The sequence below is a fragment of the Oncorhynchus keta genome, chromosome 23 (assembly GCF_023373465.1).
Source record: "Oncorhynchus keta strain PuntledgeMale-10-30-2019 chromosome 23, Oket_V2, whole genome shotgun sequence".
In the NCBI taxonomy this organism is placed as follows: domain Eukaryota; kingdom Metazoa; phylum Chordata; class Actinopteri; order Salmoniformes; family Salmonidae; genus Oncorhynchus; species Oncorhynchus keta.
This window is the reverse complement of record NC_068443.1, coordinates 21,392,103-21,406,240: the sequence shown is the minus strand read 5'-3', so window position 1 is coordinate 21,406,240 and position 14,138 is coordinate 21,392,103. Positions and strand designations below refer to the sequence as shown.

The 14,138-nt window shown below is 44.1% G+C and overlaps 1 protein-coding gene across 2 annotated transcripts; it reads right to left on the bottom strand.

The window, feature by feature from the left end:
- Nucleotides 1–167: 167 nt before the first annotated feature.
- gpaa1 (glycosylphosphatidylinositol anchor attachment 1) lies at nucleotides 168–13,826 on the bottom strand. 2 transcript variants are annotated; one of them, XM_035799759.2, is made up of 13 exons: nucleotides 13,667–13,826; nucleotides 11,502–11,617; nucleotides 10,951–11,130; nucleotides 10,614–10,725; nucleotides 10,300–10,447; nucleotides 10,115–10,216; nucleotides 9,617–9,813; nucleotides 3,996–4,192; nucleotides 3,712–3,865; nucleotides 2,407–2,478; nucleotides 2,046–2,242; nucleotides 928–1,098; nucleotides 168–690 (listed from the first exon to the last, which is right to left on the bottom strand). In XM_035799759.2, the coding sequence occupies exons 2-13, from the start codon at nucleotides 11,573–11,575 to the stop codon at nucleotides 447–449; spliced, it is 1,848 nt and encodes a 615-aa protein (XP_035655652.1). In that variant the 5' UTR covers nucleotides 11,576–11,617; nucleotides 13,667–13,826; the 3' UTR covers nucleotides 168–446. The 2 variants fall into 2 exon arrangements, with proteins under 2 accessions (XP_035655652.1, XP_035655651.1); XM_035799758.2 differs by lacking the exon at nucleotides 13,667–13,826 and adding an exon at nucleotides 11,896–12,064.
- Between the last annotated feature and the right edge of the window lie 312 nt (nucleotides 13,827–14,138).

Sequence of the window (14,138 nt, the reverse complement as noted above, 5' to 3'; positions counted from 1 at the left end):
TATGTATGTATGTATATATATATAAAGACAATTCTTAGTTCATATAGTAGATTATGGACATTTTCAGTTGCCAAGAGGTTGGCTTAAGGATACTGCTTCCTTAACATTTTCTTTTGTTCAGTTTCATCCCTTAGAATATTCACTCAGGCCCAATGACATAACCAAAACACAGTGCATTATTTATTTTCTTCAGGTACCATAAACCAATCCCATGCACACAAGCCCTGAACCCAATACAACCTTTTAGTTGCCAGACAAGCCCAACCCAATACACTTAACCACTCCCCCCGCCAACTTCCTATTCCTTCCAGGCAAGTCAGTCAGCCTACTCCTTGGGGAAACCTTCGTTCCATAAAGGCAGGTTTAGGAGCAGTTTCACCTCAGGATAGATAGTTCCCATATAAAAAGGCAGGTCTGGGACCAGTCTTCCCCCAGTTACCTGTTGTTTACTTCCAGAAGAGAATGTTCCAGAGCAGCAACCAACAGGGGTAGATCAGCAGAGCCAGGAGCGGATAGACCAATGAGCCGTAGAGGGCGTGGTCCAGGATGCCCTGGGAGATGACAGACAGGAAGAGCATCCAACCATCTTGCAGGGAGACAGGGGTCTCCTGCAGCTCCTGGAAGACGAAGACGCAGTAGAGCAGAGTGCAGCCGGGGCTCAGGAGCACCATGATGGCTGCAGATAGAGCCCTGAGGCAAGAGGGTAAAGTTGTTATTACAGAGCCCTGGAAGAAGAAACACTAATACAGCACTCAAGTCAGTGGACAAGAGGGGGGGAACCATTACACACACTATCTTCACACACAGGGACAATGGAACTAACACTGCAACATCACTGAGAAAACAACAGAATTATTACTTCTACTATAAGAAATCACCCAACACCAGGAGAAAGTTGTGGGTGGGTGAGAGTGTTGAGATTATTACTTGGGTGCATGTGGTGTGATGAAGGCAGCGATGGGTACCAGGGACAGAGCCAAGATGAAGCCCAGGGAGAAGTTGATAAGGGCAGTGCAGCCCAGTAACACAGCCAGGTAGAGGAGAGCCACCAGCTTCAGCACTCTCCAGCCCTCCTCTGTACCCTCTCCTTGCAGAAGCCTGGGGGAGAAAGAGAGATAAAATACCCATTTATACCTGGTGCTAACATGCGCCCTTTGTCCTGATCTTGTCCACATTTTCAGACAGGTGTAAACGATTAAAAGACATTTCATTGTGATCAGATCTTCCTGAGCACCTCCATCGGTTGTCAGGCATGCATTGTGTCAGGATATCAATGAAGTGTAAACATCTGGATGGTCAAGCCATTTAAAAATCATATCAACCTCTAAAATCATTGACACATCACAATTTGATTTATAATAAATGTATTAATATTATTTTGAAAGAATATCTGTAAAATCATTTGTATACAGGGACAGGGAGGGAGGCACTAGATAATCTGGTCACAATGTCGATGGATAAGAGATATTTTACACAGACCTTTGTTACAAGGAGCATATGAGCACAGACAATTAGGAGCACAATAACAAATATTTGAGGTAACAAGCCGTTTTTCTTTGCCGAAATGATGCAAGCATGACAGTCATGAATCTGCACTCGGGGGCTGTTTTACAGTAAAGTAATCATTGCAACCATTTTTCTAGGTGCACTTGTGTTCCTAAATTACAATTCCAGGTTGCACACAGCAAAATATTTAGGCACATATGCATGTAAAATGGTAGCACTGTAGAGCCCTGCCTTGATTAGATATTGATCAGATCACGAAACGACACGAGTTACAAGGGGGGACATGGTGAAATAAAATAATTTACTGCAGCCACAGTATCGTCAAGGTGTGTGTGTGATCACGGGGCAAACCTGGCATATTGTATGCATATTTAGTGTGTGAGAACCTGCATCATTTACATTTAAGTCATTTAGCAGACGCTCTTATCCAGAGCGACTTACAAATTGGTGCATTCACCTTATGACATCAGCCATCTTATGTTTTCTTTGAGTGTGTGTGTATATGTGAGAAAGATGAGAGGGTGTGCATGTGTGTGTACCTGTGTGTGTTGTGTGGCAGGGCCAGTCCTGCGGTGTAGATAGCTATAGCAGTGAGGACCACAGCTTCCGTCTCAGACACAGGGAAGTGTTGCACAGCCATCTCCTGAGAGAGGATAGGGAGGGTGTACAGAGCCACCCCTGTCATGTGACTGATCACTACTGGAGTCAGGATAGACAGGACCCCTGGGCTGGAGGGCTGATGGAGGACAGAGGGAGACAGGAGGAAAGAGTCAATTATACTGACATAGACCAATAGGTTGATGACTTCTAGAGATGTAAAAAGGTAGATACTATAGTTACAAAACACACACCAGAAGTGAGCACACACACACACAGCTTGTTTACTTCTCCATAACTGACCTGCACTCCCCCAGCCACCCCATCCTCTGTTCCTGGTGGAGAAGCACCTAGCTGAACCCACAGGTCTAAGGCCTGTTACTTCCATTAAGGACAAAACCGATATGCAGTGTATCATCGACATATACACAGCCTCATTCAGAGCAATCTCATCATGACTTAAAGTTGAAATCCTTAACGAAACTGCCATGTCCGTTTACCCCATGGACATCATTGCACATGCGCTCGAACAGCAGAATGTACTGCTATTTGTTTTACCACATTGCAACACTCCTCACCCCTGCTTCGTCAAAAAAAAAAATTGATAGCAACGGCATTAGGGCGGTTAGCAGCACTGTTTCCCCTACTGCGGATTCCAGCTTTAATGAAGTTGAACATTCAGCTTAACTATGCAAACATATCATTAACCCACATTAGGCCTTTTGGCTAACCTAATTAATTTACTAATATAGGAGAATGGACCAAAATGAATATCCTTTCTGTCCATTTACAGTTGAAGTCAGATTTTTACATACACCTTAGCCAAATACATTTAAACTCAGTTGACAATTCCTGACATTTACTCCTAGTAAAAAAATCCCTGTTTTAAGTCAGTTAGGATCACCACTTTATTTTAAGAATGAGAAATGTCAGAATAATAGTAGAGAGAATGATTTACTTATTTACGGCCAAACAGTTCTACTTTTGTTTCATCAGACCCGAGGACATTTCTCCAAAAAGTATGATCTTTGTCCCCATGTGCAGTTGCAAACCGTAGTCTGGCTTTTGTTCTGGGATTGATTTACTTGGATTTTCCCATGATGTCAAGCACTGAGTTTGAAGGCCTTGAAATACATCCATAGGTACACCCCCAATTGACTCAAATGATGTCAACTAGACCATCAGAAGCTTCTAAAGCAATGACATTTTCTGTAATTTTCCAAGCTGTTTAAAGGCACAGTCAACTTAGTGTATGTTAACTTCTGACCCACTGGAATTGTGATACAGTGAATTAAGTTAAATAATCTTTCTGTAAACAATTGTTGGAAAAATTACTTGTGTCATGCACAAAGTAGATGTTAACAAACTATAGTTTTGGCAAGTCTGTTAGGACAAGAAATTTGTGGAGTGGTTGAAAAACTAGTTTTAATGACTCCAACCTAAGTGTATGTAAACTTCCGACTTCAACTGTAATTCCCACACAAGTGCATCTCAAACCTCCAACTCTTGGACAGGTCTCCCTTGGGAAAAAGATAATGGGACTACCTGGTTAAAAAAAACGGTTAAATAAAAATAGAATCCCCTATTGTCCCAGAGGTGGAAGGATACGCGCAACAGCAGAATGACAGCCAGCAGGCCGAAGGCGGGCATGTAGTAACCAATGGAGACGAAGCGAGAGAGCGAGGGCATAAGGTAGAAGAAGTAGGACTGGTGCAGACGCTCCAGGAGGTTGTTCAGCTTCCGGTACATCCCCTCCAGGAGCCTGAGGGACACACACAGGTTTATTTCCATGTCAATTTCACTGTGAAAATGTCTCCATAGAAACGCCAAGAGTTGCATTTGAAGGCTTTCTGATCATCTAAATTGAAGCTTGAACATTATCAGCAGCTGACCTGCCAATGGTGGTGGTGTCTGTCTTGTACTGTCTGAAGCTGTTGATGCCCCTAATGGAGGCGGCCTCTATGTGGTATCTGAGGAACAGGCCGTGGTCCCCCCAGGGTCGCCCACTGGCCTGCTTCAGCACCATCAACATCATGGTCTGGGCCGCGTGGCTGTAGCCCGATGTAGTGTCCCAGTCGTTCCTCTGGAGCTGGATGGAGAGAGGACAGTCAGCATGACAATCAGGCAATTAAACATGTCATTACTGGCTTCTCCTTACCTGGCATAGAAGAATGCACAACACAAAACATCTATGTGTTCTATTATTAGACCTCTGAAAGCATTACAAATTTACAGCATGTACTTTCTGCAACAACATCAAATAACTTCACCACACATGGAGGCTAAAAGAGACTTTTTTTTTTCCTCCTTCGAGACGTCGCTCTAAGGCCCTTCTGCTAGCTTTCTGAATCACCGTGTCTCCAGCCAGTCCAACCACTCACTGGACCCCTATGATCACCCGGCTACGCATGCCTCTCCCTAATATCAATATGCCTTGTCCATTACTGTCCTGGTTAGTGATTATTGTCTTATTTCACTGTAGAGCCTCTAGCCCTGCTCAATATGCCTTAACCTACCATTTAGTTCCACCTCCCACATATGCGGTGACATCACCTGGTTTAAATGTCTCTAGAGACAATATCTCTTTCATCATTACTCAACGCCTAGGTTTACCTCCAATGTACTCACATCCTACCATACCTCTGTCTATACATTATGCCTTGAATCTATTCTATCGCGCCCAGAAACCTGCTCCTTTTACTCTGTTCCGAACGTACTAGACGACCAGTTCTTATAGCCTTTAGCCGTACCCTTATCCTACTCTGTTCCTCTGGTGATGTAGAGGTTAACACAAGCCCTGCAGTGCCTAGCTCCACCCCTACTCCCCAGGTGCTCTCATTTGTTGACTTCTGTAACCCGTAAAAGCCTTGGTTTCATGCATGTTAACATTAGAAGCCTCCTCCCTAAGTTTGTTCAATTCACTGCCCTAGCACACTCTGCCAACCCGGATGTCCTAGCTGTGTCTGAATCCTGGCTTAGGAAGACCACCAAAAACCCTGACATTTCCATCCCTAACTATAACATTTTCCGACAAGATAGAACTGCCAAAGGGGGCAGTGTTGCAATCTACTGCAGAGATAGCCTGCAGAGTTATGTCTTACTATCCAGGTCTATACCCAAACGATTCGAGCTACTTTTAAAAATCCACCTTTCCAGAAACAAGTCTCTCACCTTTGCCGCTTGCTATAGACCACCCTCTGCCCCCAGCTGTGCTCTGGACACCATATGCGAACTGATTGCACCCCATCTATCTTCAGAGCTCGTGCTGCTAGGTGACCTAAACTGGGACTTGCTTAACACTCCGGTCATCCTACAATCTAAGCTTGATGCCGTCAAATCGCACACAAATTATCAACGAATCGACCAGGTACAACCCCAAATCCGTAAACACGGGCACCCTCGTAGATCTCATTCTAACAAACTTGCCCTCCAAATACACCTCTGCTGTTTTCCCCTTCAGCGAGCAGGCCTTTCTAATCGACCTGGCCCGGGTATCCTGAAAGGATATTGACCTCATCCCGTCAATAGAGGATGCCTGGTTGTTCTTTAAAAGTGCCTTCCTCACCATCTTCAATAAGCATGCCCCGTTCAAAAAATGTAGAACCAGGAACAGAAATAGCCCTTGGTTCACTCCAGACCTGACTGCCCTTGAACAGCACAAAAACATCCTGTGGTGTACTGCATTAGCATCAAATAGCCCCCATGATATGCAACTTTTCAGGGAAGTTAGGAACCAATATACACAGGCAGTTAGGAAAGCTAAGGCTAGCTTTTTCAAGCAAAAAAACTGCATCCAGTAGCACAAACTCAAAAAAGTTCTGGGACACTGTAAAATCCATGGAGAAAAAGAGCACCTCCTCCCAGCTGCCCACTGCACTGAGGCTAGGAAACTGTCACCACCGATAAATCCACTATAATTGAGAATTTCAAGAAGCATTTTTCTACGGCTGGCCATGCTTTCCACCTGGCTACCCCTACTAGAGGTCGACCGATTAATCGGAATGGCCGAAGTTTTCATAACAATCGGAAATCTGTATTTTTGGACACTGATTTGGCCATTTAAAAAAAAAATGTTTATACCTTTATTTAACTAGGCAAGTCAGTTAAGAACACATTCTTATTTTCAATGACGGCCTAGGAACGGTGGGTTGACTGCCTCGTTCAGGGGCAGAATGGCTGATTTTTACCTTGTCAGCTCGGGGGATTCAATCTCAGTCCAACACTCTAACCACCTGCCTCTCATTGCACTCCACGAGGAGACTGCCTGTTACACGAATGCAGTAAGCCAGGGTAAGTTGCTAGCTAGCATTAAACTTATCTTATAAAAATCAATCAATCGTAATCACTAGTTAAACTAGTAATATCATCAACCATGTGTAGTTATCTAACGTGTCTGGCATTGCATATAATCGATGCAGTGCGTATCGTTGCTCCAATGTGTACCTAACCATAAACATCAATGCCTTTCTTAAAATCAATACACAGACATATATATTTTTAATCCTGCATATTTAGCTAAAATAAATCCAGGTTACCAGGCAATATTAACCAGGTGAAATTGTGTCACTTCTCTTGCATTCATTGCATGCAGAGTCAGTGTATATGCAACAGTTTGGGCCGCCTAATTTGCCAGAATTTTACGTAATTATGACATATCATTGAAGGTTGTGCAATGTAACAGGAATATTTAGATTTATGGATGCCACCCGTTAGATAAAATACGGAACGGTTCCGTATTTCACTGAAAGAATAAATGTCTTGTTTTTCGAGATTTGACCATATTAATGACCTAAGGCTCGTATTTCTGTGTGTTATCATGTTATAACTAAGTCTATGATTTGATAGAGCAGTCTGACTGAGCGATGGTAGGCAGCAGCAGGCTCGTAAGCATTCATTCAAACAGCACTTTTGTGCGTTTGTCAGCAGCTGTTTATGACTTCAAGCCTATCAACTCCCGAGATTAGGCTCGTTTAACCAATGTGAAATGGCTAGCTAGTTAGCGGGGTGCGCACTAATAGCGTTTCAAACGTCACTCGCTCTGAGACCTGGAGTGGTTGTTCCCCTTGCTCTGCAAGGGTAACGCTGCTTCGAGGGTAGCCGTTGTCATTGTGTTCCTGGAACATCCAATAGTCAAATGTTAATGGAATACAAATGGTATAGAGAGAAATAGTCCTTTAAGTCCTATAATAACTACAACCTAAAACTTCTTACCTGGGAATATTGAAGACTCATGTTAAAAGGAACCACCAGCTTTCATATGTTCTCATGTTCTGAGCAAGGAACTTAATTGTTAGCTTTCTTACATGGCACATAATGCACTTTTACTTTCTTCTCCAACACTTTGTTTTTGCATTATTTAAACCAAATTGAACATGTTTCATTATTTATTTGAGGCTAACTTGATTTTATTGATGTATTATATTAAGTTAAAATATTGCATTTTTTAAAAAAAATCAAAAACGGACAATTAATCGGTATCGGCTTTTTTTGGTCCTCCAATAATCAGCGTTGATAAATTATAAAAATCGGTCGACTAACCCCTACCCCGATCAACAGCCCTCCACCCCACAGCAACTCGCCCAAGCCTCCCCCATTCCTCCTTCACCCAAATCCAGATAGCTGATGTTCTGAAAGAGAGGCAAAATCTGGGCCCCAACAAATCAGCCGGACTAGACAATCTGGACACTCTTTCTAAACTGATCTGCCGAAATTGTTGCAACCCCTATTACTAGCCTGTTCAACCTCTCTTTCGTATCATATGAGATTCCCAAAGATTCTAAATCTGCCGCGGTCATCCAACCTCTTCAAAAGGGGGAGACACTCTAGACCCAAACTGTTACAGACCTATATCTATCCTACTCTGCCTTTCTAAGGTCTTCGAAAGCCAAGTTAACAAACAGATCACCGACCATTTCGAATCCCACCGTACCTTCTCCGCTATGCAATCTGGTTTCCGAGCTGGCCATGGGTGACACCTCAGCCACGCTCAAGGTCCTAAACGATATCATAACCGCCATCGATAAGAGACATTATTGTGCAGCCATATTCATCGACCTGGCCAAGGCTTTCGACTCTGTCAATCACCACATTCTTATCGGCAGAGTCTGCAGCCTTGGTTTCTCAAATGACTGCCTCGCCTGGTTCACAAACTATTTCTCTGATAGAGTTCAGTGTGTCAAATCTCTATGGGGGTGCCACAGGGTTCAATTCTCGGGCTGACTCTTTTCTCTGTATACATCAATGATGTCGCTCTTGCTGCTGGTGATTCTTTGATCCATCTCTACGCAGACGACAACATTCTGTATACCTCTGACCCATCTTTGGACACTGTGTTTAACTAACCTCCAGACAAGCTTCAATGCCATACAACTTCCTTTCTGTGGCCTCCAACTGCTCTTAAATGCAAGTAAAACGTAATGTTATTCAACCGATCGCTGCCCGCACGTCCAGGTTCTTAGACGGTTCTGACTTAAAAAATGTGGACAATTACAAATACCTAGGTCTCTGGTTAGACTGTAAACTCTCCTTCCGGACTCACAATATGCATCTCCAATCCAAAATTAAATCTAGAATCGGCTTCCTACTTCACAAAAAAAAAAGCATCCTTCACTCTGACCATCCAAAACTGACCATCCTACCGATCCTCGACTTCGGCGATGTCATTTACAAAATAGCCTCCAACACTCTAGTCAACTAATTGGATGCAGTCTATCACAGTGCCATCCGTTTCGTCACCAAAGCCCCATATACACCACCCACCCCTGCGACCTGTATGCTCTCGTTGGCTGGCCCTCGCTTCATACTCATTGCCAAAGCCACTGGCTCCAGGTCATCTACAAGTCTCTGCTAGGTAAAGCCCCGCCTTATCTCAGCTCACTGGTCACCATAGCAGCACCCACCCGTAGCATGCACTCCAGCAGGTATATCTCACTGGTCACACCCAAAGCCAATTTTTCCTTTGGCCGCCTTTCCTTCCAGTTCACTGCTGCCAAAGACTGGAACGATCTGCAAAAAACACTGAGGCTGGAGACTCATATCTACCTCACCAGCTGTCAGAGCAGCTCACAGATCACTCCACCTGTAAACAGCCCATCCAACTACCTCATCCCCATACTGTATTTATTTCTTTATCTTGCTCCTTTGCACCCCAGTATCTCTACTCGCATATTCATCTTCTGCACATCTACCATTCCAGTGTTTAATTGCTATATTGTAATTACTTCACCACCATGGCCTATTTATTGCCTTACCTCCCCTTGTCCTACCTCATTTGCACATACTGTAAATAGACTTTCTACTGTATTATTGACTGTATGTTTGTTTATTCCATGTGTAACTCTGCGTTGTGTGTCAAACGGCTTTACTTTATCTTGGCCAGGTCGCATTTGCAAATGAGAACTTGTTCTCAACTAGCATACCTGGTTAAATAAAGGTGAAATAAAATAATAATAATAATTCAAACTTTTTTTACTTACTCAAGTAATTACTCAAGGCATTTGGACTTCTTCCCTACCTTGCCCTGGATGGTACACAGGACCCCTATCTTCTGGCAGAAGGCGTAGAAGAGGTTGGCCAGGTCCAGGTTTGGCAGCTGGCCGTTGAGCCCCTCCAGAACCAGATCCAGACTGGTGATGACATCACTGCTCAGCTCCAAAGACAGGGCTGCCTGGATGGAGCCACCTCTTCCCTGCAGTGGAGACCAGTCACCACCTGAGGGATCCAGCAGGAGGCACAGCGGTGGCAGGTTTGTTGGAATAGAACAGGGCTCTCAAACCCTGTTCCTGGACAGCTGTAACTAACCTTATTCAGTTTATCAACCAGCGAATTATTAGAATCCGGTGTGCTAGATTAGAAATGGAGGGAAAACCTACAGGACAGTAGCTCTCCAGAAACAGGATTAAAGAGCCCTAGTATAGAGACATTGATAACACATACAGTCTATAATGGTGTCTCTAAAACTGGTGCATTACAGGGTTACATTATTACAGAGATGCAGGTACGGAGTACTGACCAGTGGTGTTGGTGTGGTGGTATCCCTCCAGCCAGGCCTGCATGCCGATCAGGTCATGTTCATTCACCAGGAAGATAATGTCCTTAGCCCAGTGGATCTGACCTAAGAAGAGACCAATCATTGACAGAATTTAACATTTGGAAATGGTCTGTGTGTGTGAATGTTAGTAATAGTAGTATGCTTACTCCTGAAGTACTGGGCGAGGCCCAGCAGAAGGCCCACTGCCTGGTTGTTATTGTTTCCCTCACTACAGGGAGCACTCAGCACCAGGGCTTCAGTACGAGGGGCTCTGGGGGCCCGCAGGATCCCATACACGTTAGTGCCCCGCACCATCTGACCGAGACAAACCGTGAGAAGGATCAGTGAGAGAAAGAGAAGAAATTAAAGCCTGTGTTGAGATACAGAGGAAGAATGTGTGTGTGAGAGTGTGTGCGCGCACCAAGATTAAATAGGAGCTTATGTTTAATATGTAGACATCTTTGTCTCAGCCCACACGCACATATCTCTCTTTGTTTTCATCTGGGAAGGGAAGCTTGCGGGTGAAGCTCTGAGTGAACACTTCCAGCCCTCGAGACTGCATGGTCTTCACCAGCCAATCCACCGGCATCCCACTACAGAGAGAAGTGAGGAAGGGAGAAGAAAACAATTAAAACACAGAAGGAATATTGTGAGTGGTTATCACTATTATAGCTGCATTTGTGATAGGTAGGATAAGCACTGAATCCAAAAGTAGGGGTTAGTGATAGCTCGGGGTGAGTTTTTCCTGGTCACATGAACAAGAGAAGCTCCTGGCACTAGTGATGGCTATAGGAGGAAGGCTTATTAGTTTGACTCACCCTACTTTCTTCTTGTGAGCAGCAAACTCCCTACCGGTGGCCAGAGCCCTCTCACCTGCTGGGAAGCGTTCCTCCACCATGGTGGAGCCCATGGCGTTCTCTGACATGTAGGTGCGCAGGGTGAACGGCTCAAAGGCCAAGCCCATGAACCATGCCACACCCGCCAGGTAGCACATAACACTGGGGAGACATCTTTATATCATTTGAAAGCATTTGCATCATACACATTTAGGAGGTAGGCTGGGGCGGTAGGTAGCCTAGTGGTTAGAGCGTTGGACTATTAACCGGAAGGTTACTGGATCAAATCCCCAAGGTGACATGGTAAAAATCTGTTGTTCTGCCCCTGAACAAGGCAGTTAACCCACTGTTCCTAGGCCGTCATTGAAAATAAGAATTTGTTCTTAACTGACTTGCCTAGTTAAATAAAAGGTCAAATAAAATAATACAAATAGTACAAGTGGATAAGGTGCATCAAGAGGACGCCCTGTTCCATTCCACTTCCCCAGCAAATTCAATATTCTACCATTGATATTCTGCCAGGAAGGACTCACCAGATTGGTGCATTAAGACGGGTGAGAAGTTTGGTCAGGGCTCGCCTTCGGTTTGGGTCAGACAGCAGTCCCATGTTGTTGTTGCCTTGACACCTCTCAGACTGGCTCAGCTGGACCTTTGCAAACAAAGCCCCAGTCAATAATATTCAATATGAATGTAGTTTTTAGTCATCCCCTCGCATTGTAGGCATCGATAGTGTTAATCTAGCTAGCTAACTGCTAACCTTTGTAATAAAAATAAGCAGTGCTAAAGAATATGGTCCATTATTATCAATTAGCAGATGTTAGCTAGCTAGCTAGTTGCCTAACTAAGCAGCAGAGAATCAGCAACCTTGCACGTGCAAAAATCCGCAACTCACGTTATTTTAAATTAAACAATGTATTTATACAATACCTTTACAAAATGTGTAGTTAACCAGAGCCTACTTTTCGGGCACAATGGAAAGGCCCAAGATTTGACAGGTGTAGCTAGCCAGTACTTTACTGCTATAGATTTTCCACCGGTCTTTTTTCTTGGTTCTTATCGGACGATTGTGCGACGGACCAACTTCCGCTTTAGCCAAGAAATTATAAAAACAGAGATTACCCCATTGGATTTGTGACTGGCTCACCCTGTTGGTTTGGAAAATGAATTGCCTAAATAAATTCACAGAACTAATTCAGGGGTGTATTTATTACTCAGATCCTGTTGGCAGACGTTTTGCACCAGAATTCGACTAATGAATACACCCCCATGTGACGCTACACTCAAACTGTTTTATTTTTGCTGACTGATTGATTTATCCAATCCCAGATTCTGATGGAGCTATAGATGTAGGACTACCTCTGTCCACAAATAATTTCGGCCCATTTATAGATTAGTCAAAACACATCAATGGGTTTAAATGTAATTGTTTATAAAGGCATTTCATACAAAAGCAGAGCACGAGTGTACAATAAAAAAAGACAACATTAATCCTCTATCTACTCCTCCCTCCACCTCCCCTGGCCATTCACTATAGGCCAATCTACCACAAAGTCCAAGCTACACCACATCACTCTCCGGTCAGTGCAGACACCTCCTGAAGATGCCATCTCACCACCTCATCCAACACTTTGCTGACGGCCTGTCATCAGTGTCTCGAGGTGGTCCTGGTGGAGTCGGGCGTCCATCTGTAGCAGGGCGATGTGCCCACCACGGGGCAGCAATGCCAAGGCCAGTGATATGCCCCCCTCAACTCTCTTCAGCATGGCACAGGTCTGCCAACGCCGTCTCGTCCACAAAGCCTGCAGTGCAGGCGCACACGGTAGTCACGCATGGGGATACCCGCGTCGATCAGTGCCCGAGAAACTCTACACCATTCATTAGTCGGATTCCGTTGCAAAAAGTGAGTGTTTCTATTGGACACATTTAAGTTGGTCCCTTCCCGTTTTGTTCAGTTTGGTGTTTGCTTCTGTTTGGTTCCTAGCGTCAACGATAAAGTTTCCGTTGCAAAACATTTCGCAACAGAAGAAAAAAACTCTTAACTACTAACGAATACTCCCCTGAGAACATGAAACTGAGAAACTTAAAATTGGTTCCAAATCCCAAAGACTGGATATACAACCACTTTCATTCCCCATTTTAAGAATTGGGGCGGCAGCGTAGCCTAGTGGTTAGAGCGTTGGATTTAGTAACCAGAAGGTTCAAACCCCCGAGCTGACAAGGTCGTTCTGCCCCTGAACAGGCAGTTAACCCACTGTTCCCAGGCCGTCATTGAAAATAATATGTTCTTAACTGACTTGCCTGGTTAAATAAAGGTTAAAAAAAATGTAAAAAAATAGTGCAGATTCCACCACAACCCATTTCATAATTAATTCAGATCTGAAATAGCTGATAACTTGACAAAAATCTATATTTGAGAGCGTTAGTCAACACCGCTGCCTCACACGTCTGCTTGAGGTGAAGGCTGTGGTCTTGCGGTCCCCTTTTCCTCTCAACTGTGCTGAAGGTGGCCAGTTGTTGACAGCGCGGTCATGGAGATAGTATTTGTTGTTATCTAACTAACGTCAGCTAGATATATATATATCCATCTTGCTAGTTTAGCAATAAACGTACTTCACGAGGGCCATACACAACTGGCAGCGCTTTGGTATTTCCCTGTTCTATGTATGCAGACCCGTCAGCGTGGGCAAATAAACCATACCAGTAGCTTTTCTTCAATCTAGACGATATCCTTGGTCGGACAATAATTCCAGGCCTGCCATCTTTTGAATGTTTGAACTGGAGTACAACTACGCACGTGTGTAATAGACTACATTGCCCATGAGTAGATAATAGTGGTTTTAGGGATTCAAAACCAGACGATTTGGCGACCTCGCCAAAAGATTTAGGATGTATTCATTGCGCCGATTATGTTGCAGAATGTTTTACAACGTTTATTCCAAACGGAAAACGTTTTGCAACGAAAACGAGTTACTTTTGGACAAATTCGGGTTCGCTCAATTTGCTCTAGTTTGACTCTTAAACAGTAAACGTTTATGTTGCAAGAGGTAACGAATAAACCGTTGGTATAATCTGTGTTGGGACTAGGGTTTGAGTCCGCCAGGCCACCCCCTAATTAACTACACTAGTGTCAGGAGTTGGATAGCACCATTGAAAGCATGTTCCAGCCTAGT

What these genes read in the sequence shown, in the direction of transcription:
- gpaa1 (XM_035799759.2), bottom strand. Translation starts at nt 11,575, where the DNA reads ATGGGACTGCTGTCTGACCCAAACCGAAGGCGAGCCCTGACCAAACTT. An exon ending in GGGTGGCTGGGGGAGTGCAG is followed by an intron (nt 2,243 to 2,406) that starts GTCAGTTATGGA and finishes GTCCTCCATCAG; the next exon opens with CCCTCCAGCCCAGGGGTCCT. An exon ending in CTGCCACACAACACACACAG is followed by an intron (nt 1,099 to 2,045) that starts GTACACACACAT and finishes TTTCTCCCCCAG; the next exon opens with GCTTCTGCAAGGAGAGGGTA.